Source organism: Caretta caretta, chromosome 10 (assembly GCF_965140235.1).
Source record: "Caretta caretta isolate rCarCar2 chromosome 10, rCarCar1.hap1, whole genome shotgun sequence".
In the NCBI taxonomy this organism is placed as follows: Eukaryota; Metazoa; Chordata; order Testudines; family Cheloniidae; genus Caretta; species Caretta caretta.
This window is the reverse complement of record NC_134215.1, coordinates 3,997,865-4,024,790: the sequence shown is the minus strand read 5'-3', so window position 1 is coordinate 4,024,790 and position 26,926 is coordinate 3,997,865. Positions and strand designations below refer to the sequence as shown.

General features: G+C 52.5%; 1 protein-coding gene across 2 annotated transcripts in view; it reads right to left on the bottom strand.

Moving 5' to 3' along the window:
- The window catches only part of PKD1 (polycystin 1, transient receptor potential channel interacting), a 140,689-nt gene that overhangs the window by 12,529 nt on the left and 101,234 nt on the right, over positions 1 to 26,926 (bottom strand). The window contains exons 22-41 of one of the 2 annotated variants that reach the window (XM_048866375.2): positions 26,627 to 26,771; positions 25,053 to 25,652; positions 23,666 to 23,822; positions 21,407 to 21,659; positions 20,395 to 20,590; positions 18,892 to 19,062; positions 17,953 to 18,096; positions 17,307 to 17,517; positions 16,030 to 16,156; positions 14,591 to 14,707; positions 13,901 to 13,950; positions 13,263 to 13,465; positions 11,306 to 11,411; positions 9,733 to 9,851; positions 8,134 to 8,336; positions 7,321 to 7,515; positions 4,704 to 4,843; positions 2,747 to 2,874; positions 1,351 to 1,525; positions 428 to 553 (exon numbers count right to left, since the gene is read on the bottom strand). In XM_048866375.2, the coding sequence (XP_048722332.2) occupies positions 428 to 553; positions 1,351 to 1,525; positions 2,747 to 2,874; positions 4,704 to 4,843; positions 7,321 to 7,515; positions 8,134 to 8,336; positions 9,733 to 9,851; positions 11,306 to 11,411; positions 13,263 to 13,465; positions 13,901 to 13,950; positions 14,591 to 14,707; positions 16,030 to 16,156; positions 17,307 to 17,517; positions 17,953 to 18,096; positions 18,892 to 19,062; positions 20,395 to 20,590; positions 21,407 to 21,659; positions 23,666 to 23,822; positions 25,053 to 25,652; positions 26,627 to 26,771 (3,566 nt within the window). The remainder of the gene's footprint in view (positions 1 to 427; positions 554 to 1,350; positions 1,526 to 2,746; positions 2,875 to 4,703; positions 4,844 to 7,320; positions 7,516 to 8,133; positions 8,337 to 9,732; positions 9,852 to 11,305; positions 11,412 to 13,262; positions 13,466 to 13,900; positions 13,951 to 14,590; positions 14,708 to 16,029; positions 16,157 to 17,306; positions 17,518 to 17,952; positions 18,097 to 18,891; positions 19,063 to 20,394; positions 20,591 to 21,406; positions 21,660 to 23,665; positions 23,823 to 25,052; positions 25,653 to 26,626; positions 26,772 to 26,926) is intronic. The other variant, XM_048866376.2, reaches the window with a different exon arrangement.

Sequence of the window (26,926 nt, the reverse complement as noted above, 5' to 3'; positions counted from 1 at the left end):
AAGCGGGCAACAGTGTCCGTCATGTCAGGTTACACCATTTTATAGGGGCGAGAGCTGCCAGAGCAGCTCAGGGTCTGTCTGAGGCAGCACCCGCCCTGCAGCTGGTGCGAGGAAGGCCGGGTGTGCATCTCCGGGTGCACAGGGTGCAATGTGAGTGGATATGCCGCCCACCAAGGAACCACAGAGGGGAACGCATCCTGCCTGCCTTGGTTGGACACCGCCTGACCGCAAAACCAAGGTGAGGGAAGATAAAGGGGGTCCTCTGGCTGAATAATGCTCCCCTCCCCCCGCTGAAAAAAACACTTCTAGGCTTGGCAGACACCACCTCAACTACCTGCACTGAAAAATTCAGATTAGGATTCGGGACTGTTCCCAGGTTACAGCCAAACTCAGGGCTTCCCCCTCTGCTGCCTTGCCAGCTGCTTACAGGTTGTTGATCCAGTTGTTTTGTTGAAGATAGTCCACTTGCGCTCTGCTCTCTTCCAGCGTGGCTCCTAGCTCCTGGATGTAACCTCCGCTGTCATACATGGAGACGTAGCCCCAGTACCAGACTCTGAAAAAGAAGAGGAGCCACTGGTTGCATTTTGGGGGTGGGGATTTGCTGACCGGGCCTCATAACTCACGCAAAGCCAGGAGGAGTTGTATTGTTTTACTTTCCATGCAAACGGAGGATTTGAACTGACGTACGGTAAGCGTCTTATTTAGTGCATCTAGGGCATATGAGAAATTACAAACAAAAACTGTACCAACTTAAATGGCCCAAAACAGGCCCTAGCCCACCCCCCCCCAAACCCATCTTGAAACACACCTCCCAGAAATGATCCAGAGCCAAACAAATGCTAGAACCGAAGCTAAATGAGCATAGACCTAGTTTTTATACCTGTTTCCTGAACCCCTCTAATCAGCAATAACAGGAAGCTACTACCAATATGCAAATTTTTCCTTGCTGAGGTTTTAAATTGCTCTGTAACCCACTCCTGCTCTTAAACAGCAGTTTTGAAATATCAGTACCCCCAGCACGTGCCCCCACTGCATTGGCAAAGTACCTCACGGTGGCACTCGTTTGCACACACAGAGCTCCACTCTATCTTCCATGCAGTGTGTGTGCCACAAAATTACAAATGGGGCTGCATGACTCGTGCCAATCAAACTGCTACGGAACAAAACCAGCTGGCTGGTGATCAGAACAGCACTAGGCCTTCCGTATTGTTCATTCGGTTGGCTCTCGGGGGCAGCAGTTGGCTGACTTGACATGACAGTTGGAAACGGAGTGGCTGTAAGAGCCCAATGCTGTGATTGGATTTTGCGGCCAGAACAGGAAATGTACGTGTGGAATGCGCAGCTTCGTACCCTGCTAGGTCAGGCGGCGAGTAGGACCACGGCTGTGTCAAATTTACAGATACCCTCTTCCAGCCAACAGCATAATCGGCAGTATTAAAGCCGTTAGACTCGTACGTGCATTTCTTCGCAGCGACAGATGCATCCGTCCCACTAAAGAAATCATGGATGGTATCCGGGCATTCTGCTGAAAAGAGGCCAGTATCGTGTTAGCTTGGCGGTGACGAGACATGAGACTGCCTGTGCTGGGGTGTTTGCACCTATCGGAAGGGGTTCAGGTACCTTGGAAGGGGTAGTTAATCTAGTGGACTGCATCTGGGGGAGGCTGGATAGACAAGTGCTAATGGAAGGGGAAGCTCAGCTGAGCAGCTGTAGCCTGCGCTGGTACAAAGCTAGCAAGCTGAGACCAGAAGGGGTTGTTGGGGAAGGAGGCTGCAGTCACTCCCTGGCAGCTGGGAGCTTGAGTTGGACCCCAGGAGTGGGCCACAACACCAAGAAAGAGAAGGGAAGTAAGAAGGAGCAGAGGGCAATAGCAATGAGGTTTGGAAATAAGCAGACCATCGTTGCTGGATAGCAGGTCCCTGTGCTGGAACCCAGAGTACTCGGCAGGCCCGGGCTCCCCTGCCAACCACTGGGAAAGTGGCACAGACCAGAAATTACAGAATACTGCCGGGTGGATTGTCCAGTGGGACTTAGCGACCCTGGAAGGGGAAAACTACATAGAGACTTGGCTGGAGGGCTGTCACAAAGAGAGAGCACCCTAAGTTCTGGAATGGGAGATGGGCCACGGGGTGAGCGAGTGATGGAAGGGGGCGCTGTTCCAGCTGAGAGCTGTTCCCCAGACCCAGCCATGAGGGGGCACCACAGCAGTGAGTAGGGAAACCCGTTACATGGCCATATGAACATCCCAGTGCAGAAAGCTATTCCTCTACATTGTGTCCCTCCCCTGCTTCAGTTAAACCCTCCATTCCAGTTCCCCCTTCCCCGGCCAGACCTAGAGAAGGGAGCAAGTCCATATCATTTATTTATAAATGCAAAATCCGTAACTGAGCTACTGGGCTGAGCACAGGAGAACGTGAGTCATGTGGCTCAGACTTTGCTCCTCAGCTCACCCCATCCTGATGGCCGACCACCCTTGCTTGTTGCATCCTGTCTGAAATTGGGCAGGGCCCGGGTCTTTGGCTTTTGTACAGTACCTGGCACGTGTTCTTGGGCGTAAGGATAACCAGGAACCAACCTGCAGCCTCGCTGGCCAAACTTCTGCAGAGAACAGTGGTGTGCAAGCTGGCTACTGTGGGGCTAGAAAACTAGAGCTGGCTCTCAGCTTTGTCCCTCCCTGTCGCATTGATCTGAATCTCTTCTGTGAGGCGCCATTGCTCCCAAACCAGGGATGCTGGCAGCCACGCACCTTCCTGCAGGCGGACCTGACGCAGCCGTGGCACTCCCAGCATGGTGCTGTAACTCTCTTGCCCCGACTGGTTATTGTAGAGAGAGGGCAACAAGACCTGTGACATCCACGCCCAAAACTCATCGGATCTGTGCACGCAGGGAGGAGAAGAGAGGAAGGTTAATCCGGTCAATACAGAAGAAAGTGTCTCCACTCAGCCCAGCCCCACGCCCAGCTCTGGTCCTGAGGAGTTCTCTACGCCAAGGGGATGATCTGAAAGCTTGTATCCTGCCACTGGGGGGAGACTGAGCTTTGGAAAGGTGACCTCCACTGCTATTCAGTGGCCCACCAGCTCAGCCAGAGGCGGGCTTTATCCTCCAGACTATTATCCTATACCCTGAGAGATCACACAGTATAGATGTTTGGGACGGAAAAACCCTACAAGGTAAAACTAGTCCCCTGCTTCAGCATATTCTTACAGAAGATGGAGCTGAGAGAGACCATCAGAACATCTGATCTAGTTCCAGGCCAATGCACAATTGTTCTCCAGTGTTATACTAGAGTGATTTTATCCAGCCTCACTTCAAATGAGCGAAGAAATGAGGATTCTATCGCTTCCTTTGGGAAACTAACCCACAGCCAAAGTGATCTGGCCATTAGATCAAATTTTTCCTTTTGTTCTGCTGCATCCCATTGCCCTTTCTCCGTGTCGCTCTAACCTCACAAAATAAGTGTCCCACAGAAATCTTTTGAGCCTGATTCTCATTTACATTAAAGCCACTTCACAGCATTCTTGTGGGGTAAAGAGGCCTTCAGTGGGGTGTAGCCATACATATGCTCCCATGGCACAGCCCCTTTCCACTGCCAGTGCAAAGTAAACGTGAGCCAGGTCCCTCTGTAACTAGGAGCTGAGTCCGCTCTCATTTGACACCACTTTTAATCCCATGTAATTGTGCTGATGTCCGTGGGATGACTCCTGACTTCTATCAGTGTGACTCAGATGTAACATGGATTCCTGCTCTCACTTTGCCAAGCCTCATTTGTCTGTAGAACAATCAAGAGGGCTGACACAAGGACAGAACTAATTCCAGGAAAGCAGCTCTGGGGCCGTTCTGGTCAACAGGGATGACGACATCCTGAAAACTCCACCAGGAAATTGTCCTCTTGCTACAAGCCCCAAAGAATGGTAGGGTTTAGTATTTATAGAATAGATGATTATTTTTGGTTTTCATAAGCCTCTTTATTGCTAAACCTTCTCTAAAGCTGCGGTTTTTAAAGGTCGTCTCAGTCTGTCCTGATGCTGCAACTCTGAATCCATTGCTCAGATATCAGAAAGAGAAGTATAAACTGATTCTCTCTCTCCCCCCCCCCCCGCCCCAATTTCCAACAGTGGAGCTCAGTCCTTTAGAAACATTAATGAATTAAAGTTCACAGAACCCCTATCCTCATTTTACAGATAGGGAAATGGAGGCATCAAGCAATGAAAGGACGTGCCCCCCAGGGAGGGTGTGATGGAGGCAGAACTAAAACACAGATCTCCTCCTGAATTCCTGCACTGGGTGTTGGTCACAAAACAATCCTTGACCTCCCAAGGTGAATTTCTAAAATTAACATCTGGCAACTCAGACACGTACATTATAACCTCAGCACTGAGGATCTGGTACACCCCTGGGTGCCTAATGATGGGAGAAGGAACCCGAGCAATACAGTTAGTGAATGTCAGTCTCTCCTGTCTTCTGACATCTTGAGACTGGACTCACTGGTGACTGTCCCGTTCGAATGGGAGCGGCGAGGGCTGTAGTGACCACAGACGATTCGGCATTTGTGTGTGTGTAATTTGTGACCGGTAAAGAAACGCATCTGCTCACTGACTTCCAGCGCAAAGCCCCACAGTGTTCAGCCTGAGGCTGCCTGGCCCGGAGGATGGAACAACCCACATGGCTTGATGCTCCGAGCCCCACTTGGGCTTCGCAATTACCTCTTGACGCGGAGGAATTCCTCGCCACCGAGCTGCTGCTTGAGGGAGCTTTGCAAGAGGAAGGCCCTGCCGTTGCGGGAGGCGTCGCCATAGTTGGTGAGCAATGTCACCAGCAAGAACAACATATAGATGAGGAAGCTCTGGCAAGCAGAAAACAGAGGCATGCGGTCAGAGGACTGCTTTCAGCCTAGAGCACGGTGCCTACCTTGGTGGGAGCAGGGCAGCTGAGTACATGAAGCAAGCTGTCCTGCGCCCCAAGGGCTGGATCCTGCTCTCCTTGGATGTCAGGGCAAGACCCCCACTGGGAGCAGAAGCAGGCCCCGACATACTGGTTTCGTGTTTTCCCATATGGGAGCTGCTGTTAAATGAAATCCAGACCCAGCCCATGGCCTTGTAACAATTTTTTTTTTCCCCAAACCAGCCAGCCCAACTCCACATGTTCAAGTCAATACAGATTACACAACATCCCGGCCCGCTCGGTGCTGGCAGCGCTGCGTATGTAACAGCTTCCCATTTAGTGGGGCTTTTGTTCTTGAAAGGGATAGCGCCCAGTTCAACACAGCACAGCTTTTAAACCCCGGGAGTGTTACTAACACCAGCTGGGAGTATTAACAGTGAAAGATCTTTAAAGTGATGGAAGCTCCTTTTCACAGCCGGTTGGCTGTCTGCATTTCACTGGGCTTGGATAACGCAAGTGGCCTGTTCCGTTTTCTTGTGCCCCAGGCCGGAGCTGTTGTGTTTCCAGCATTGCAAGGGAATGCTTTGACCCCAAAACCAACTGATTTCACAGGGAGGAAATAGTTCCATTCCTCTTAGCTTTGGAACCCTACCACCTCGCTCAGACATAACGCTTTTCATCCACAGATCTCAGAGCGCTCTAGAAAGGTGGTCAGGATCATCACTCCCTTGTGCAAATGGGGAAACTGAGGGACAGAGCTGGGAAGGGACTTGCTCGAGGTCACCCAGCAGCCCAGTGGCAGCGTCGGGAAGAGAACCCACATCTCCTGAGTCCCAGTTCCGTGCTCCTATCCATACCTCCCACGTTTAAACAAAACCTGTAGGGTGGGCTGCAAAGACTGGAGAGACTCACCCGGCCCTTGTATAAGCCACACAGGCAGGCACAGTTAGTTTCCTTGCTTTGTTCTCCTAACCTGATACAAGGTTCGTCACAGGAGTGTCCTTTAGGTCCGTGGTTCCTAACCCTTTCAGGGCGGCGCTATTGCAGTGGTGCTCACGGGCTAGGCTGGGCTGCTTGCAGTCACAAAGATGGTGTTTGGAGCAGCCCATGTTCCATGGCAGGTTAGTGCCGGCACACCCTGATGCCAGGAGGGCCCAGGCCGCACCCTGGGGCCAAGCTCAGAGTCTCAGTAAGGTAGAAAGCGGGGAGGAGTCTATGGATTCCAAAGTCAGGAGGGACCACAGTAATGGGCTAGTCTGACTTCTTCAATAACACAGGTCAGAGAATTGCCCCCCTGCTATCATTCCTAGAGCAGATTGTTTAGAAAAACATCCCATCTTGATTTCAGAATTGTCACTGATGGAGAATCCACCACGACCCGTGATACATTGTTCCAATGGTAAATTCCCCTCACTTGTTAAAACTTGACACCTTATTTTTTGTCTTTGTCTAGCTTCAATTTACAGCCATTGGATTGTGCTAAACCTTTCTCTGCTAGATGGAAGAGCCCATTATTAAATATTTGTTCCCCATCTAGGTACTTAGACTGTAATCAAGTCACCCTTAAACATCTCTTTGTTAGACTCAAGGAGCTCAATCTATTTAGCTTATCACAATAAGGCAGGTTTTCTAATCTTGTTTAAGCATTCTCATGGCCATTCTCTGAACCCTCTCCAATTTATCAACATCCTTCTTGAACTGTGGACACAAGAACTGGACACAGTAGTCCAGCAACAGTTGCACCCAGTCCAAATACAGAGGTAAAATGACCTCTCTACTTCTACTTGATATTCCCCTGTTTATGCTTCCCACGATTGCATTAGCCCTTTTGGACACCTTCAGCTGATTATCCACCCCACCCCCAAATCTTTTTTAGAGTCTCCACTTCCCAGGATAGAATCCCACATCCTGTAAATATGGTCTATATTCTTTGTTCCGAGATACAGTTACATTTAGTCTGTTAAAATGCATATTGTTTGCGTGCACCCAATTTACCAAGTGATCCAGATTTCTCTGTATCAGTGACCTGTCCTCTTCATTATTTACCACTCCCCCAATTTTTGTGTCACTTGCAAACTTTATCAGATATGATTTTAGGTTTTCTTCTTCATTTTTATCAATCTTCTTCAATTGATAAAAATGTTAAATAGCGAAGAGCCAAGAACCGATCCCTGCAGGAGCCCACTGGAAACGCACCTGCATGATGATGGTTCCCCATTTACAATTACATTTTGAGACGTATCTGTGAGCCAGTTTTTAATTCAGTTAATACATGCCACTGTCATTTTATATCATTCTAGTTTTTAATCAAAGTGTTGTGCAGTACCAAGTCAAACGCCCTACAGAAATCGAAGTCTTACGTCAACGCTACTACCTTTATCAACCAAACTTGTCATCTCGTCAAAAAAAGATATCCAGGTAGTTTGCCAGGTGCTTTACCTTTAGCATCTTGTGAAGCAGTTTGACCTTCCTGGCCTCCTCCTTGGCCTGGAAAAGGGCAAATCCCTGAGGAGGTCGGACTTTGTTGATCTTCTCGGAAACGTGCTCGACAAATGGAAACTCCACCAGTGTGTCGTCTTCCTCCGGGTACAGGCGCTTTGCAACCAGTGCGAAATAAAGGGCTTCCAGCAGAACCTGTGACCCAGGAAATCAATGTGCTTTAAGACACCTGTATAGCAACCTCACCAGCACAAGGCCATGTTGGGAAAGTCCTCACCGTTCCCAACATGGATTCAAGCTTGAATAGAGGAGCCGGCCTCAACTTGGATCCATGTGGCTTCATGGCTGCCGACCATGGGTCTGTGCTAACAAATTTCTCCTCTCTGAGGTAGAGCCTGTCTGGCTGTTGGCATCTGAGGTTTATTCTCCATTTGCCCCATGGAATTGTGCCAGGGGTGGGGAAGAAGATCCATATTTTCCTAAAGCCAGATGCTGTACAGCCTGATACACAACAGCGATAGAGGCTCCAGCTTTACACCTCTATAATTTCCACAGATGCTTCCCTGCCGCAGGCAGAGAGATTGAACCATTTCATGGCCTGCCGAGGGCGTCTCGGTGCCAGTTCAATCAGGGCTGATCCCCTTTCAGAAATCTGCGGTAACTTACAGAGGGGAGTGATCGATAAGGAGATAGAGAGAGAGAAGCAGGACCCTATGCAGCCTAGACTGGTGGGGACAGAAAATCATGAGACATTAAGCAATTTCAGCGACCTGGAGAAGAAATTACACACACGCTTTCCACACCCATCCTTACCTTCAGAGGTTCCCAGACCAAGAAGGATGCCAGGAAGCTGAATATCCCTGAGATGAGCCACATGAGGGCAACACTGGAGGTGAAGCCCACTCCGATCCACACGGAGACCCCAATGGAGGTGGCAAAGAGGAGGAGGCTCATGGCGTGAGCTAGGTATGAGTACCAGTGTGGCAGCAGGCGCTTCCTGAACGTGTGGTCCACAACTGCAGGGAGCAAAGCAGGGGCCTGAAATCCCACAACGGTGCTGCCAGCAACCGGCAGGGCCAAGCAACTGCCAGCCCCACCAGAGACCTGAGCCATTGTGGGGAGCCCTCAGAAACCTGGGTGTTCTTTAGAAGGATAATCCACATTTCTGTGGCCCCACCACGCTGAACCGACCACATACATAGCTCGCTGCTGAAATGCATCCATCCCTGAAGTGAAGGGCAGTAGCCACCGTCTGCAAACCGCACCGTGTGTACATGGGGAAGGGCAGCCATTCTGACCCAGACACTGGCCCTCACTTACCAAAGGCCCAGGGGATCTTTAGTGCCCAGCCAGAGCCTTGGCTTAAGGTGTCACTTGAAAGACCCAATCCAAGGAGATTGTTCCGTTCACCCGGGAAGGACAAGGGTGACCCTGTGAGGCTTTGAACCTGCATGTCACCAGGAGTTGACTCTCCTAACCGGCTGCTTCTGCCTCTAACCCACCCTGTCCAGGAGGGGCTGCTTAGACAGAGAGATGCTTTCATCCAACCATGTGACTAAGCTGTACAAATCAGATACTACAGTAGTTCAGGCAAAACCAATGGATGGATTTTAATAGGCCCCAGAGCCCCAGCTCTGTGTTTAGTTTTCTGCACTGAGAAGAGGCTGTAGTGCAAGAAATTCCTGGGGGGTGTCTGAAAGCAGGACAGCTCGTGCTAAGAAAGCCACTGCTCTAAGGTCCTTACCAGGACTCTTAAGTGGAGAAGCTAAGAACCTATCACCACCCATGACCTGTCTCCATCCGTTCACCTTTTCACCTCCTGGCCATGGGAGAGGCTTGTCTGTAGGGAGACGGTATGAACTCTTTGTTTGCCCATGTTATATGTCACCGCATGAAGTCTCCTTTCCTTCTCCCTCTCTCTTGTTTAACTGGTTTGAGTTTTCATTTGAGTTCTAACTCCCTTTCCCCTGTGCTGACATCAGGACCCTCCCCTACCTTCAGGTCTAATTAGTTCACTGCCGTAATGTGCTTCTGAAATCAATCCCCCTGTGGGAGTGGGGAGTGGTGGCTTTGTTTTTGCACATGGTAGGTAAATGCCTTTGAGCATGAAATGCCGAGTTAGGGCTTTTCCAGAAGGGGTTTTTATGATGATTTTAATGAGAGCACAGGGAACAAAGGGAAATGGATCCTGAAATGGTAAGGCATACAATTCTCCAGCTCTCTATTCAATGAGCATGCCCCCTTCTGAACCTGGCTCGTAAAGGGGCGCACATCATGGCTGTCTGTGTTTATCTGCCTATCCACCCCTTATCGCCATAACATCTGAGCTCCTTTCTTCGCCCTAGCTTGTTTCAGGGAGCATGTCCTTTGCGCTTGGCACTGACATCAGAGAAGGCCTTGCCCCCCCAGTACCTGTCCATGTAGACTTGGCAGATCTGCTCACTTCCCTGGCAGGGGCTACCATGTTCTGCCCTTTCTCATTCAGCCGCTGCAGCATGATGGTCTCTGTCTTCTCCCCAAACACGCTGGATCTGCCAGGGCAAATCAATGTTATTAGCATGGGGCTTAAACCCGGGTTTGCTTTGCAAGAGGCACTCCATCAGACACACGGGCTTTGCGGTAAGCGAACCGGTGGCAGCCTGGTTCGGAGGGCCCCAGAGAGAGGATTCTGAGCCCAAGCAATGTGACATTTAATCTAGCACCAGCTGCAGGCAACTCCTTGGCTAATTAGCAGCTTTTCTTCTTTTAAAGGTGCGTGCTTCTTGAGAGAGCCAGTCCTCCCTGCTACTAGCCTGCTCCATAGGGATCACTAACATCATGCCCTGCAATCACGGGCAAGATAAAACTACTTCCCTCCCCAAGTGACGGCAGCATCAGTCAGTGGGATTTGCTAACTTCCCGCTGGGCCACCTGGTTTGATTCATCGCCTGCAGAGAAGGGACGGCAGGAGTGCAAGGCTGCTCAGGTTTCTGCTGATGACTTTCGGAAATTGCTCTTCCAGCAGCCTTCCCACGGTGCCCCAACGCAGATCCCTGCGCAGATGGTTCAGACTGATGGCCTTTTTGTTTTATATCTTATAGGGGCATAGCGAGGCAGAGAGACCCTGATATTTTCCTGTCTTTGCTGGCACTGTTTAAACTGGGCTATAAACCCAGACAGCGGGAGATCGCAGCTCAGCCCAGCGTTGTCCATGTGGAGCTGCTCTCGAGCGGAGCTGACCTGCATCAGCGGCACTCGCTGAGCAGGTCAAAGGAAACCGCGACAGAGACGCTTCTGCGGCCTCTGGAGGCTCCTTCACCAAGGTGCTCGCCAGCAGCGAGGTGGAATCTAGAGTGAAACAGTCACCTGGCGCCCAGCGTTTGGGGCTAACAGGAGGTATGTGAGTGGGGAAGAGCTCTGCCTGCCTGGTTGATACGGCTCCAGGTGTTTGCTTTGTGAATGCAGTTGCCAGCCAGGACCAAAAGGCCAGATTCAGCAAAGCTGGTGCAGCACAAAACAACTCCCCCCGCCCGGGGCACTGGAACAGGGCGGGCTAAGGGGCCATGGCCCTCCCAAGTTTGAAAGTGGATGGGCCTGGTCTGTCCACTTTATGCCAGAGGCCCAGTCCCCGTTCCCCCACACGGCTCTTACCCTGGCCCTCCGAGGCCCTGGCCACATCGGAAGCTGGAGCCAGGTTGGGGTAGGAGCCGCATGAGGGCAGCAGGCCTGAGGAGCGGGGGTCAGGGGCTGTTCTTGGGTTCCTCCCAAGGTTGAGGGCAGGTGGAGGGCCCTGGGCTTCCCAGCCCGGCTCTGGCTTCTGGCTTGACTGGGGGGTAGGGCCTCGGGAGGAAGAGGAGGGGCAGGGGTGGGCAGAGCCTCATGGCCCCCCTCTTTTAGGCAGAATCAGTTGCCCCTGTTCCCCACACTCCTGGCGGGAGGGCAGGGGCCCAGGGATCGCTCACTCACCACACCTTGTTTAAGCACTTTTTTCTCCCTGCATACTTACAGGCCTGAGATCAAGTCCGTTTCGGCTCTGGCATACTGCCCCGTATCCTGGGGGTGGGAAATGCCACTAGCTCCATCGGCAAGGATCTGCCGGATCAGATCTTCATCTGAGAGAGACAGACAGCAGGGCAGGAAAGTTAGCACCCCAACTGCTAACCAGCTCCCTCATCCCTCTCCCTGTTAACAGAGCTGCTAGCATCGGCGCTGTCTTCCCCTTTGCCTACTGGGTGCTTGACCCCCCACCCCAACTCTGGCCCCGCCCTTGCCCCACCCCATTCACCGCCTTCCTCCAAGTCCCCACCCCGACCCACCTCTTCTCCGCCTCCTTCCCTGAGTGCGCTGCGTCCCCACTCCTCCCTCCCTCCCAGAAAGTCCTAAGTGCCGCCAAACAGTTGTTAGGCGGCGGGGGGAAGCACTGGGAGGGAGGGGGAGGAGCAGGGATGCAGTGTGCTTGGGAGAGGAGGAAGCAGGGGAGCTTGGCTGCCGGTGGGTGCGGAGCACCTGCTAATTTTTCCCCGTGTCCCATGGAGTCGGTGCCTATGGCTGCTAGTTCTGTTCACAGCACCTCTCAGTGGAATGGGAGAGGGCTTCAGGCCAGTTTCCACATAGGTGAGGCTATCGGGGTCCCCTCCTGCACAGCCACCTTGAACCTCCTCCTATGGCTCCCCACCATCACTCCTGCACCCAGTGTGAACCTGCTTGGGCACCCTGGTTGGGATGGAGGCACGAATTGGGGAGCACCCTCTTTTAGGGTCACTTCAGGGGCTCACGGATGAGGATGCTGGTGCTCCATGACCAATGAGGATGCACAGGTCATTGGGGAATTCAGACACCCTGGGTGTGAGAGTCTCCCCTTGCTCCCAGGGATTTGACAGCAGGGTAATGCCATGGGTTCAATGGACTCGCCCCCTGGGCGTGAGAGCAGCACCAGGTTCAAGCAGCCCCTGGGCCCGGAGTCCGACCGACCTGCATTCCGTGGGTGCCCATGCTGCAATAGCCCGGATGATGGGCCAGGCGTGACAGCAAACAGGTCTGCATCTGCAGCTCAGCTGCCCCGGGCCAGCGCAGGATAGCTCTCTGTTGCCCATCTCCTAGGGCGTTAGCTCCTCTGCTTTTACAGGCCCCATATTAAAGAGCTCTGAGGCAAATGCAAACCTGATCCTGGGGGATTTTTTCAGTTAAAGTGCAGCTCCTCTGCTAAGATGAGAGCTGGCTGCTGGCACAGGACAGTGTGGGGAGGGGCGCAGTGCAAGCCAGGGTAGGAACAGGTCATGCTCAGACACAGGGGAGCAGTGTGATGGCTGAGGGCCACAGTGCCTCCTTCCCATGCCCTGAGGGCTGGGGACAGCCTGCTCCGGGCAAGATTTGCAGCCCGACTTGCTGCAGTCCCGAGTCCTTGACCCACTCTGGTCGCATTTGGATTCGGACTCCCAACATGCAGAGAAATGGGTCAATTGATCACTTGGGCTGAACCAAATGACCTTTTGCTCAGCCAGGGAGCCGTGGTGCCAGCCCTGAGGAGCCATCGCAGGGTTCCCTGGCCGAAGGAGGCAGCGATAACCCTGCTGCCCTGAGCACAACTCTTCAGTCGCCATCGGCACTAGGTGGGCCGAATCCAGACGCCTTCACTCAGGCCAATCGCCTGTCTGAGTCAAGGGACGGAGCCCAGGACTTTTATCTTAGCACCGTCCCCTTTCACCGTGGTCAAGGGCAGGGGTTGTGAAGGCTGGTGTATTGGCCCCAGGAAATGGGAGGTGTCACTGACTTTAGGACTGGCAATAAAGAGGTGTTTTGAGGCACAAAACGCACCCTACTCCGTCTCTGTGTCCAGGCATAATTGCCCAGGGTGGCAAGTGCTAGACAGGAGGGAAGCGCTCAGGCCAAATGCCCCTCCCTAGCAGCGCTACTGGAGCCAAGCAGGCCCCGCCAGTGCTGCATCACGCTGCTCTCACCCCTACCTGAGGCAGAGAAGTATTTGGTCTGCCCTGGGTGCAGGCCAAGCGACAAGCTGTCCTCCTCAGCCGGCAGGGGCACCTCGAGCCCCAGATGGCGGCTGGCCCGTCCCCGCTTCAGCTTCTGGATGGTGTTGCCCATGATGGAGGGGTCGCTGAGGAGATCTGGCCAGTTGAGCAGGGCCTCGCTGGAGTGCCACCGAATCAGACTGCGGGACGGAAGGCAGAGCGGGAGGGTCCCAGGTAGGCAGCGGGAGAGAGAGCGCTGTGTATTAATAGCCGGGATAATGGTCTCCAGCGAGATTTGTATCAGAAGCCAGCGTCCTGCCTTCCAGTCACGTTCATTTATTGCAATTGCTAATCAATACATGCAAGCAGGGCAGAACCCGTGTCCCTGGGAGAAATCAAAAGGCAGCCTAGTGTAGCAATAAAGCTGGCAGACGCGCCTCACCTCTGAGCCGCAAAAAATGACCAACTACAATAAAACTGAGCCTTTTGCCCACTGACGTTAATCAGGGCTTGATGTCTCAGGCTCCCCAACCCACAATTTACTGTCTTCCCTGAAAAGGTGTCTGTGTGCGCGTGCTCCGAGGCCCTACAAATGCAGTCTCCCTGCCGGTTTTCAGCCCCAGCAGCTCGCTCACCTCTTTGAATCGTCTAGGAACAAATCGGTTTTGGTTTGCTCGGAAAAGGCCTGTGGGGAAGGAGCAGAATAAGTTTCAGTCACCAATCGCTGGCTGGGTTCTGGTTAAAATCACAGCTGATCAACACAGCAGGGGTGGGGCTCTCCAGGGGGGGTCAGGCAGGGGAAGTGGCCCCGGGGAGGGGCCAGCCTCGCAGTCTGGGCACAGGACTGGGAGCCAGGCACTCACACACTGGCCCTGATGTTGACTCGCTCTATGGCTTTAGGCAATTCACAGCACCTCTCAGCCTCCATTTCCCACTGTAGAAGGCGAGGGTGCACCGGGGTGTTGGGCCGATCAGGGTGTTAACGTGTATCGGGCAGAAAGTGCTGGATGTATGCTGAGTATCATTAAGTGCCTTGGAACTGGCCTGGGGGCCGGAGGGGGCGTGAGCGCATGCTGATCCCACTCTACATGGCTTCCACCCTCCCTGACTCATCAGGTACTCAGCCAGGGGCAGGACCCTGTGCCAGCTCCACTCTTCCCTGTACCACGCTGCATTAAACCATGGGCCAGGGATTGACGCCGCTCTGCAGCCACACGCAGGGACAGAAGAAGGCTGAACGGCGCCCAGGGGGGCTGGGGGAAGCACAAAGAACTGCCTGCTTTGTACCGCCTTTAGGCAGGAGAGGCCTCCCGTCACCTGCTTACCTCGGCCCGGATCCCGGGGAAGGTGAGGAAGGAGCTCTCCAGGAGGGAGGAGTCCAGGTAATTATCGATCTCCAAGGACTGCTGGTCCGAGTGGGTCAGGGTGTGGCTGATGGACGCCTGCACAAGAGGCAGGGAGGGGAGGGTGAGGCCATTGTTCTGGCTAAGAACTAGGTCTCGCTTGTATAATTAATTTATGGCCCCACCGCTGCCCCTCTAGGTCCGACACCACCTACACTGGCACTCCAGGCCGCAGCACCCCCCTTCCGCTGCCCCATCCATTAGATCAGCGAGCAGACGCTCTTGACCTGCCTTATGTGTTACACCAGCAAATAAATGGCTTGGTAGCACAACAGGACGTGTGACCCCATGGGCACCCTGAAGCAGGCAACCATGGCCTGCCTGGCAACAGTGAGGGCAAAACTAGGGGAGCGCCCCAAACCCATGTGGGTTTTTCGAATACCTCCCAGGGGGCAGCTCTCACTGGCCAAGGCTTTACACGTCAAATGACACCAATTGCCTGGTTGCCTGCCTGGTGCCCCTCAGTCTCCCCTAGCCAAGGGCGTCCCAGCACAGGAACGGCTCGCAATCTCCTGCTGAGCCTGTGTGCTCTTAAGGAAATTAGGAAGGGAATGTCGCTTATCAACCACATAATGGCTGGTTGTGGTACTTAATGGGGCTGCCTAATTGTGTCTAGCCAGTCCCTATAGCCCCAGATCATCCTCTTGTGGCTGCATAACCACCGTACTGCCCAGACAGCGGGACCTTCACCTACAGTGGTACGTCATTAGATCTCCAACGTATCCATCACCACAGCATCTGGTAGCTAGCTGGGAGCTGGTGGGAGCCATATTACAACACAAGTATGGCTACAGAATCCACAGAAGGAAAAGAGGACCATAGGCACTGTCAGACTGAATCAGACCCGAGGGCCATGGAGGCCAGCGTCCCGTCTCAATAATGGTCAGTACCAGAGGCTTCAAAGGAAAATATAAGAACGCTGCAGTGGGATAATTTGCCCCCTACATTAGATCTCATCCTGATCACTAATAGTCAGAAATTGGCTAAGGAGGTTTAATGTCCCCTCCAGACTCAGTTAGCCTTGACTATTGTAACTGCTCTCACTACTAACTGTTATAACTAGTATTAACTATTATAAGTCTTGCTATCCATATAAATGTCCAATGTTGAATCATGCTAATTCCTTGGCCACAGTGAATTCCTGTGGCAGAGAGTTTCAAAGCTGCTATTTGTACGTGCACAGAATGCTTCTGTAGCATCGCTATGGGCCAGATTCTGTGCCTCTTACTCATGTCCATGCTGTTACTCCTGAAGTAAGATGCAACACAATGGGAGTAAGGATGACAGACGCTGGCCCTCTGTAAGCAAATCTGTTGTCGTAAAGCACCCCTTGAAAGTCAATGATTTTTCTTCCCTGTTACCTTGCTACGAGCCATCCTGAAGAGGAATAAAATGACCAGGTACACTGGATAGACCACAACACTAGACACCAAACCAACAGCCACAGTGTCAACGCTAAGTGGGATCAGGTTGGAAACAGCCACGTTACTGGAAAAGGTCAGGAAAAGAAGGAGAGAGATGTCAGAACCAATATCACCTGTGTCGCCACCTGAACTAGGGAGCCAGTGTTTGGAAGGGAAAGTCATTTTTAACGGGACACTGTCGAGAAGACATTGCTGGCTCCCCTGGGAGTTTTGGGTGTGCAAGAAGTGCAGAATAGAGCCCTGGCTTAGACTCAGATCCTCACAGGTATTTAGGTTCTAACTTCTGTTGAAATCAACAGGATTTGATTTGAAGTGGACGGTACCTCACATGTATCAAAGGTACCTGCCTAAATTGGAGGATCTGCAGCAGAAAGCCTTTCACATGGCGTTATTAGTACCAAAGTGAAGGGCTATTGTGGTCTGGCAAAATTCTGATTATGTAGCAAACGACTGCAGCTGCTGCTGACCTCCTCTGCCTCTTGATTTTTGTTCAACGCTGAGAGTTTCCCTTTAATGGCAATTGTTCTGTTCAACTTGTCCCAGCTCTGTCCCTCTCTCTCTCGGGCTCATTTCAGAGGCTTTGTCACTTTGCTTTTTACCAGGATATAAAGCGCCTCCCAAGTCTCGAACCACAGAATAAATCAGGGTTGGGCGATTGGAAAAATTACACCCAGGAGCTGTGTGTCTCTCCTGCTTTCTGCCACGCACGGCACTTGTGTCTAGAGCAAGCGGGACATCTTCACGGCTGCTGCTGCTTAGCCCCCTTCACAAGTATCAGGAGGGAGAGTATTGGCAAGGTCTGAAATACTGCTCTACAGGCAAAGATAAGAGGGGTGGTGGTGGCAGGGTATGTTTCAAGGTGGTAAGTTGGAGCCAAAGAGAGAAAGGGGCAGCAAGATCTGTCCATCCAGTCTCTTCTATGACGCCCATCCTGAGGGTATCTGAGCGTGGGAACAATTCACAGATTCTTGTGGTAGGGAGGTTTGGGGAGCTCTTTTTCCTTTACGCTGGTGGAAATGGAGAACATTAGGGAGGTGATAGATCAACGGCCAGGGGCTTCACAGGATGGATCATGGTCCATGTGCCACACAGCCACGTGACTGCACAGGTCATTACCAGGCAGGACAGCCAGCTGCCTCTGGCAGGACCAGGGCACAGGCTTGGTTAGGTGATCCCGAGAGACCAGGAGCAGCGCGGTAGGATGTGCAGCCTACCTGAGACTGACGTCTCCCACCACGCCGTACCACACGGCATTGGCGCAGAGGAAGAGGAAGATGAGGGCGGAGCAGCAGGTGGCTCTCTGCACCCGAGTGAAGCGGCTGCGTGGGGGCCGGTCCCACATGGAAAGCCAGATGTGCTTCTCGAAGAAACCCCGCTGCAGCTCAGCCACGAAGATCCGAGGGAAGCTCCTCAATTCCGTCTCGCCTGAATGCCGGGAAAAGAGAACCAGGGTCAGGCTGAGATGAGCAGGTGAGAGCCACACACTGCAGAGGGGGCCGTTCTGTGCCCTAGATCTACCAGCCCCCACAGCTGGAGCTCACAGGGGCCTGTGCTGGCCGGGACCCATCCCCCAGAGCTGGCGCTCACGGGGGCCTCCCACTCTGCCATGTACACTCTGGCAGTGGAGAAGACTGAGCCAGAGCAGGTAAAAGGCAGAAAGAAGCCAGCAGAGCACCTCTGATCTGGAGCCAGCATGAGGGCGTTGACAGGGGAACCCATGGTGGTGTCCGTACAGTCACTCTTTTGGCATTCCCTACAAAATAACAAGTCCCAAAGTCCCAGGAGCTGCCCTGCCCTCCTCCTCCTATCCCATGAACACTGACTGCTCCAGGCCCCATGTCCCAGCAGCCAAGCACTCACTGGCGGCATAGACCTCCTTCTCCACCATGCCGTCATTCTCCTCGCTCTCCACGGACAGCCAGTCATTCACCAGGAAGAAGTCGCTCTTGCTGGTCTGCAGGTCTCGGACTATGACGTGCTGCAGGTACCAAGAAGGGCTGAGCCCTAAAAGCAGGGAAACAGAGAGACGTGGCTCATGGCAGACCATGTCTCTGCCAGAGCGCAGGGCTTGCCATGCAGTATCAATAGCTACACAGCCCCGTGGATGAGATCAGGAGAGTAAGAACAGTCAGTTGCTTCTCAATCACACTCCTCATCCCTACAGGGACTGGGTGGCACGCAGGGGCTATGGTATGGAGCACTCTGGAAGGGTGCACACTTCAATCTCAAAGCACTTTACAGATGTAGGTAAACAGAATATAGCCCTAATCTGCAGTAGCCGAGGCACCAAGGACATCTGTGAAAATCAGGCCATGCATTTTGAGGCCTGCACGTAGATGTACACACCTAATTCCAGGCAACCCCCTTGGAAAACGTCCGCTTACTTGTCTATTGTTGGGCACTCAACACTGGAGTCCTTTTGCAAACGTAGCTTTGAGACTTTCCCAAGGAAACGCAGTGACAGAGCTGGGGCTAGTGCTCCAGTCCCCTGGCTGCCAGCCCCATGCCCTGACCACTGGACAATGATGTCTCTCCGCAGTGTGGTGTGTGCTAAGGCAGGGAACGTTCTTAGTTACCCGCCACAGTTCATCAGCTTCCCAGCACAATCCCCTGTGCAAGAATAGCTGCTCATGCAGGATTTCTGGGGGTAGCCAAGAGTGGCACAGGCAGAAACCTTGCAAGAACATCGAATACCACGGGTCGGATTCAGATCTCAAACCAGTTTACACCAGTGTAAATCACCAACCCAATGGTGATCGTCACAGCTGTTCAAACCTGGCACACCTGCCCAGGCCTCACCTTTATTGTCATGCCAGATGTGGATTTTCCAGATGCTGCCCAGGCTTTGCTCCGTCGCAATCTGAAAAACATCAAGGCTGTTGCGGTGGAAAGCGTTCTCCCCATCCAGATGCCTGTGACCGCTTTTATTATCCATGCCATACAGGGTGATCCCCACGTGGGCGGTGGTACCTGGCAGGAGTTAACAGGAAGGCTCAGTTCGGCAGATCCCATCCAGTGCAGAATTCTCTCCCCCAACCCCATGACCAAATGAAATGGCCCTTTTGAGAGGCCACCCGGAGACCTGTAAGAAATTAATATGCTTGTATCCAAGGCTGCTGCTTGGCCTCCCCACACCCAGAGATAGGGTTACACACAGCTTGGAAGAGTCGGCTGGTGAGATCGGATTGATACATGGGCTTTAGTATGTTTCCTTCTGAGATGGGATGTGATCTAATGTTCTTTAACTTGCTGACATCCTGGTGGGAGGAGATGTTTGTTCTGGATGTTCCTTCCATGGAGTGGCTGAAAGGCTTGTTTTCTTTGACTACTCCCCGGGACCAGCTGCCAGACACTCCTTGTTTCACCTGGGCCACCTAAATGTCCCCTGCTCGCCTATCAGGATCCAGACGTGGTTACAGGGCATAGGCCTGCTCCCAGGGAAGCCACTGGAGCCAATGAGAGCAGCTCTCTGACAGTGACACCGTGGCATTCCGTGCAGACGCTCAATCAACGCTCCCAGGTTATATCCGCTTGCGTTTCAAAGTCCAAAGATGATATTTCTAGCGGTTGTGGCTGCTATCCCAGCCCAACATGTTAAAGCCCAGCTTTCTGCCTCCTTCCTCCTTGCTGCTAAGAGAGACTCAGGGACCAGAACGAAGTGATTAATTGTGCTGGCAATGCATATAATAAAGCAGGAGAGAATCCAACTCTCTGTCTTATGGCAGTGCTGGCCCCAAAGGGCCAGCTGGGAGTAAAACTCAACGCTCTCCCTGAAATAATCGGGAATCACGAGAGACACCTCAACAAAATGAGAGGAGGAGAAATCGTGCCTAATCCTGGGAGACGGGAGCAAGAGGGTATCATGTTGCGGAGCCATCGCCCCTGATTAGGAACAGCCACGGCTGGCAAATGGACATGGGCTCAAACCCCAAGCCCAGTATGAAGACCCATCCTGTGTGGATCATCTTTATATTTGACACTTACCTGAGGGCTCTGTTTTCTATTTATGCAGCGGCATCTCATCTTGCCAGCAAAGTCTCATTGAATTGGCCTGAACTGAAAACGTCTCAAAGACATACGTGGGCGCTTTCAGCAGAATTGCAAGAAGGAGCTGGACCATGGCAGAATAACTCAACCCCTTCCAGATCCTCAAGGGCCACCCTCCCTCACTGCTCCGGAGAACCCTAGGAAAGTTCTGTGCCATGCAGGGGGATTTGCTGTGATGCGGTGCCTAGAAGTCTCAAGGGACTAGTATGGAGGCTAACCCACAGTCAGCCGTTCCAGAGTGACGCTGTTACTGACCTGATCCTCGGCCCCAGCCGGTTTTCACCAGGATCTCATATTTATACATCCCGTTCTTCCCGCAGAATGGAATCACCCCCACTCGGTTAATGTCAATCAGGTCCAGTTTGTGCACAATCAGCATGGCCACAGAGTATGTCACAAAGCAGACGGCACAGGTCAGCAAAACAATGTAGTTGAGACCTGGGCCAGGAGCCTAAGCAAAATGAAAGATACTGAAAGATGCTTTTCCCTCCCCAAACTCCTCACTTCACAGCCTCACACTCACTGCCTCGCTGATTGCAATAACAATAATTAACAAATATCTTCATCTTACATAGTGACGTCCATCCTGCAGGCTCCCTAACTGGAGTACAGACTATGCATATGCATATCAATCACTTTGCTCACTGCTGAAATGCATCCACCTCTGGAGTGGAATTCAGCAGCTGTACGGGGCTTCATGCAGCAAACTGCTGAGCGCCTGAAGCTCCCCTTGACGTCACTTACAGAGCTACAGAGAAGACTGAACTTCATCAGGAGGCACAGAGCACCTGGCAGGAGCAGCCTCTAAAAGTATAAAACAAAACTATGCAACAGCTTTGGGCAGGAAGGGAAGAACTCCGTATCCAACTGAAACAGTGGCAAAAACGATAAGGTAAGCAAAATGCAACCAGAATTTGGCCAGGACACTGGGGCTTAACCACCCTCCACTCAGTAAAAGTGCTATTGGCTTTTTAATGACTATAACTGGTCAGGATCAATGTGCGCGTCTCTCTGAAACAAGGTACCTCCAACAGCAAAGTTCCCAAGGGGACTATGCGGGGGCAACCCAGAGAGAGGAACACCACTAGCCTCAGTCTTGCTTGTTGGTCTCCCATCCAAGCACAGATCAGGCATGACTCTACTTAGCTCGTGAGATGTGTTGAGAGCAGCCATTGTTTTTTCAAGCGGGCACATTCAAAAGCCAGCGAGCTGCTAATTTATCCCATGTGCAGGAAAGCTCCAGTGTCTGGTGTTTGTTTTTACTCACAGGAAATATGAATTGGACGGAGTTTGGGGGAACAAACAGGCTGGCTCCGAAGGCTGTCAGGTGTTGGGTTAAGCACACAGCCTGATTCGGGCTGGTCTCCTCCAATGGGATGATGCCTTCCGTCTTCCACCTCATCTCCTGCTCACTGAAGTACTGGCACAAGGAGGTGTACAGACTCAGGGTCACCTCCACCGGCGACCAGCTGAAATGGTTTGTGATGTTGAAGTAATAGTCCTTGGTGGTGTCGTCAGAGCTAAAAAGAGAAGAGCAAGCATGGGGCTGCTTATGCGCCAGCCTCTGGCTGAGCCGCAAATCCCTCTTCTGAGCCGATCTATGGCACACAAGTGTCTTTCCATGCAAACAGCCTGCTGCATGGAGAGCAATGTACTCCATACCAACTTCTGTGCAAAGTGACATAGGAAAAAGGATCCTACTAATGGTGAGTAACTTACAGAGTCCTTTTGCTGTGGGGAAACCCATGGGCTCCCCAAGGCTTTGTTATTTATTATTTGTACATCTTTTAGTCATGGACAAGGAGCCCGGTGTGGTAGGTGCACTAATTATATGGCACGTTCTCCTCTTTTGCAAAAGCGAACCGGTGGTTAGACTTGCACAGCTACCCCACCACCCCTTAACTGCGTTACCCTGACCCATGAGACGCTTCCTGGGAAAGGATTGTTCGTTAAGACTATGAATCCCTCTTTGAGAATCTTGTGACCAAAAGCCCTGGAAGCCATGCTAAATTAGACAACAGTGGCTCTACCCTGGCCCCACCTATTCCCAGTCCACCAACTTGCTTCTTGGGTAACACCTAGGAGTGGTTCGTAAATAATGGGAGGTGTAAACATTTATTGCTGTGGGGAAAAAAAGAAAAGAAATATTTCAACTACTGAAGTTATATTGATGATTAATGCAATAAAAAAGAAAGGTGGGATCCCAAAATCTAACAGTACAATAATACTACTAAACATTTATATAGAATTTTGCATATTCAAAGTGCCATGCAGACCAGAACTATGTGGGCAGGTAGGTGAATGAGTATCAATATCCCCATTTTACAGATGGGGAAAATGAGGAACAGAGGCCAAAGGTGATTTGCGGAAGGCCACACAGTAAGCCAAGAGTCAGTATTAGAACTCAGGACCACCCAGTGCCTAGCTCACTCCTCCAGACCCTAAGTTTTGTGGCACTGTACAGTAGGTGATCTGTGCTGAACCATTAATGCATCTGTAACAGGGCAGTCTGTTCCTTTCAAGGGCCGTTCCAATGCACCAGCATTCTGGGATGTGTAGTTCTCTGAATCACATGTCAAAACTGGGAGCAAGCTCTGCTGGGAAACGGGGGCAGGTGACAGTCAAGTGACTGCAGTATATAAGGCAAGCCTCTTGCTTACTCAGGAGAGAGGTTCCAGGGAGAGGGCTGGTGTGTGAGCGGCCCCATAATAGCCGTCCAGGGACAGGCAGACCTGGAGCAGCCACCAGGATGGGCTAAGGGCAAGGAGCCTGGCTGGGGCCTGGGAACAGAATCCAGACGGGGCTACGAGGTGAATGGAGCATGAGAAGGAAGAGGCCTGGGCAGCACATTAGCCGTGTGGGGTTGAGGTCTAGGTTGGCACCTGTGCTCAAGTAGGTGTTCCCTGAAAGGGAGGGGAGGAAGCAAGCCCCTTACTCAGCTTGCATCATCCGGGTGAAGGAGCCATTGAGTTCTGGGGAATGAGCCCCCTGCTGTGGTGACCCCCCCACAGAGGGAGGTGGTGCAGACCCCTTGCCTCAGTAGGGTGAATAAATTGAGCCTGGAGAAGGGGTGCTGAAGGCCGGCTTGGAGCTGGGGCGGGGCCGGGGGGGGGGGGTTTGAAGGAAGAAAAGGTTACTGGGAAAGGAGCTGCAGAGCTGGGAGGCTGGAGGCTGTTCCCCTGAGTGGGGAGAAGTTGGGCAGGTGCTCAGTGGAGGGCTGGGCCCTAGTAAAGAACCTGGGGGGGAGGGTCATAGTAACTACACTGGGACTCTGTCTGGGATGCTGCTTTCCCTGGAAGGAGAAGCCTCCTCCGTTTGGCCAGAAGGGGAAAAGCACCAAACTGTCCTACCAGTAGAGGGACGCGTATGCTGGCAGGAACCAGACTTCGACCGAGGGGAGACCGAGGCAGCAGATGTGCCTGACGCCAGAATGGGTAAGCTGCCCCCAAAAGCTTATGGTCTAAAGCCACGAGTGAGAGCCAGGGCTAGGGGTTACAAGGCGGGAGTGGGGGGGGGGTTCTCTTACATGGGGGAAATGAAGAAAGTGTAGCGCTTGTGGTCCCGTTTCTCCACAGCCTCCAGCCCGATCTTCTTGGCCGCGCTGCAGTTGTGCTCGCTGGGTGCAGGCGAGGGAGAGAGGTAGGCTGCGATGAACGGCTCCAGCTCGCTCGAGATGTAACGATCTGGGCAGCAAGGGGAAGAGAGGGAACGGAAAGCACTTTACAGACACCCAGCATGGCTTTACGTGCACAGGCCCCGATCCTGCTGACTTCAGCAGGTGTCTTGTTTGAGTGAGGACTGCTAGATTGGACCTGTGATGTTTACGCAGAAGCGACTGCGAAATGCCACTGCTCCTGGTACCACGTTTGCGTGTCAGCAGCCCGTACAGGTCTGGTCGGAAGGATCCATCCTGAGAGGTGCTGAGCACCTGCTGCTAAGGGTTTACCTGCCTTCCGTTCCCATTGCCCTCAGCAGGGAGGGAGGCTGCTCCGCACAGTGTGGGACTGGGCCTTTGGTGCTGAGGAACAAATGCTCAGTCCCGCTGTAACTTAATGTGTCACTAGCGCCAGAGGTAACCCATGGACCATTCTCGCCGCGCAGCTCAGTTCGCATTTGTGTACCATTAGCTCCAGCCCTCCAAGGGGGAAATGCTCCATTGGGGTCTGACCCTGTGTCAGAGAAGTCAGCGGGAGCCGGCCCGGCCCAGCCTGACAGTCCTCCTGGAAGAGGAGAGTGGCACCATGTGTGCAGGGCGAGAGCAGCCAGACAAAGGCAGCGTCTCCTGCAACGTCTGACATGCCCTAGTCAAACCTGGGGGTAGGTTCTGCCAGGTTGTTGCAAGGGCGCAGGGGTGAGAGTGAGGAACTTCCTCCACTACTTGTTGTGCAGCTTGCGGAAGGGCTGGGTGGAACGGCAGCTCCTGGGCTCAGAGGAATGCCGGCCGGCTCCCTAATTAGGCATCACCCTGCCCCTCTGCAGCAGGGAATGGGAATCCTAAGCATGATCCTCTAGTGGCTGGAAGTCCACAGAGACTATAATATACCAGTACTAGTGCAGCTAGACTCTGAGCATTTGGAAAGCATCTACCCTGCACAACGTCACTGGAACACACAGACTAAGCTCTGAGGCTGCTATATGCCAACAGGATTCTCCTTGGGCTCCAGTGGTTCAGGCCTGTGTTCCTGGAGAGCAAAGGATTTGAGCTCTAGTCCCACTGGGGCAGTGACTCCCGTATGGCTGTGACTTGCGGTGCAGCTCTCAGTTCTGATCCCTTGCTGCACCGTGCTCACTTGTTGTGCTCGACTTATCCCAGCCTTGTAAGATCTCGTTTAGCATGCAGGCCCCAGGTCCTGTGCTCTCTCAGCCCTTTAGATGAAAAGTATATTGAACAGCAGAAAAAGTGCAGTACCTACCATTTAAGACTCTGTAGGTGAGCTGGAAATGCAAGCCTGCTTCTCTGTTGTTGTTTTCTGTCGTAACAACTAGGTTCACCGAAGTCTTTCCCTGGATGATTGCAGAGCCAGCGGAGATGTTCGTCATGCCATTGTTCAATACCATCACAGTGATGGCCTTTTCTGCATCCAGACTCCCAATGGGAATCTGGGTCCCATTGTTGGTTTGAAACTCCATGGAGGCCACCTCTGTGGACACAGTGTAGTTGCTAATGTAGCCAAAGGGGAAGGGGTTGGAGTCCACCCGGAACATGACTTGGATCACGTCGGTCAGGTCGGAGAAGGTGGTGTTGAAGGCCTGGGGGATGGAGAACTGGCAGTCCAACGTGTTCTCATAGCAGAGCAAGTTGAGGGGATCAGACCGTTTGCCTTTTGCCACGATTTCTCCTCCCACCAGTTCAAGGGGCTCCTCGTTCAGCACCCGGGACTTCATGAGGATGCGCATCAGGCTGGAGGACAGGCTGTAGGCTTTGGAAGCTACCAGCACATGGTGGGGATCGTTGCACAATTCCTGGAGTTTTGACTCCTGTGGAACTGTGTTGACAAGGTGTATTAAGTCCCCTGTAAGGAGAGAGATAAAACAGCAAACGGAAAAGCAGTGAGTACCACAGTCTAGGCAACATTCAACTCCTTCCCACAACCATCAGGAAAGCTCCTTTCTTACTGGCTTTCTACTGGACTACAGCATTGTGACACACGGCCTTCCGCAGTGAAAGCTCGACATCGTCCATAGCTACACATACAGCACTCTACCGCATCGCTGGGTTTTCTCTACCCTATGGTGTGGTTAAGATCTCAAGTTACAAGATCCTAATGTGGGCTTTCTCTTCCTTCTGCGAAAGGGCTGAGAGAAAAGTGGAAAGAGGGAAATAGACACATAGAACTAATACAACAAACCTCTGGAATTATAAAGAGTAATGCCATTACAAACACAGCCCACTGCAAGCATGCAAATAAAGGGCCTTTCTTTAAAGGTAATCTGAATGTGATGTCATCTGCCAAGGCCAATGAAGTTTCCATAAGCACATCTGCCAAGGATGAAGCCCAGCTTGATGCCGTGCATGGCAGCCCACACATCTGGAAGCTGCCTCTGTTATCCTCAAGCTTCCTATGAAAGGGCTGTTCCCTAGAGAATTAACTGCTTCATTAATTCAGGGGCTGTTGGTTTCAAATGCCCCAGCAGGGAACAGGCAGCAGCAGGATGACAGTGGGAAAATCAGACAGATGATAAATTACAGGTGGGGCCAACCTATGGATTCAGATTTCCCCCAAAGCCTGGAGGTGGGGGTGCTATTCAAATGGAGGGCTTGGCACTGGCCCACCTCTGTGATAAACACCAGCTGTAGCCAGCCTTTGCTCAGGACACCTCCCAGCCGGAAGAAGGCCTAAGAAATCTCTCCCAGCTTTTCTAGCCTGGTCCTTCCCTGATCATCTTTTAACATCTACCTTCCCCCCTCCCCCACGCAGTGACGTCCGTGCCCTGAACTCCTCCTAGAGAACATCCCCCCTGTTGCTTGGGGCCCCCCAGAACTGACCCGTAATGTTGAGGATGTTGTCTGCGATGGCGGTCGGTGTCATGATGCCCTGAGTGGTTTCACCCTGGAGGATGGCCATCATGCTTTCCAGCTTGCTCAAGGTCCCAGTCACACATGATCTGCAAAGAAGCTCCTTGCTCGCCACCTGCCATTAGAAATGCAGGCTAATCCAGCAGAAATCAATTCCGTATCAAAGGCCGTAGCAGCTGTGCATGGTACTTACTGGGTTCAGTCCTACAAAGTACTGAGCGCTCTGGCTCTGAGACTACTTGCATGCGTCTAGTTCAGCCTGTGCTTAGG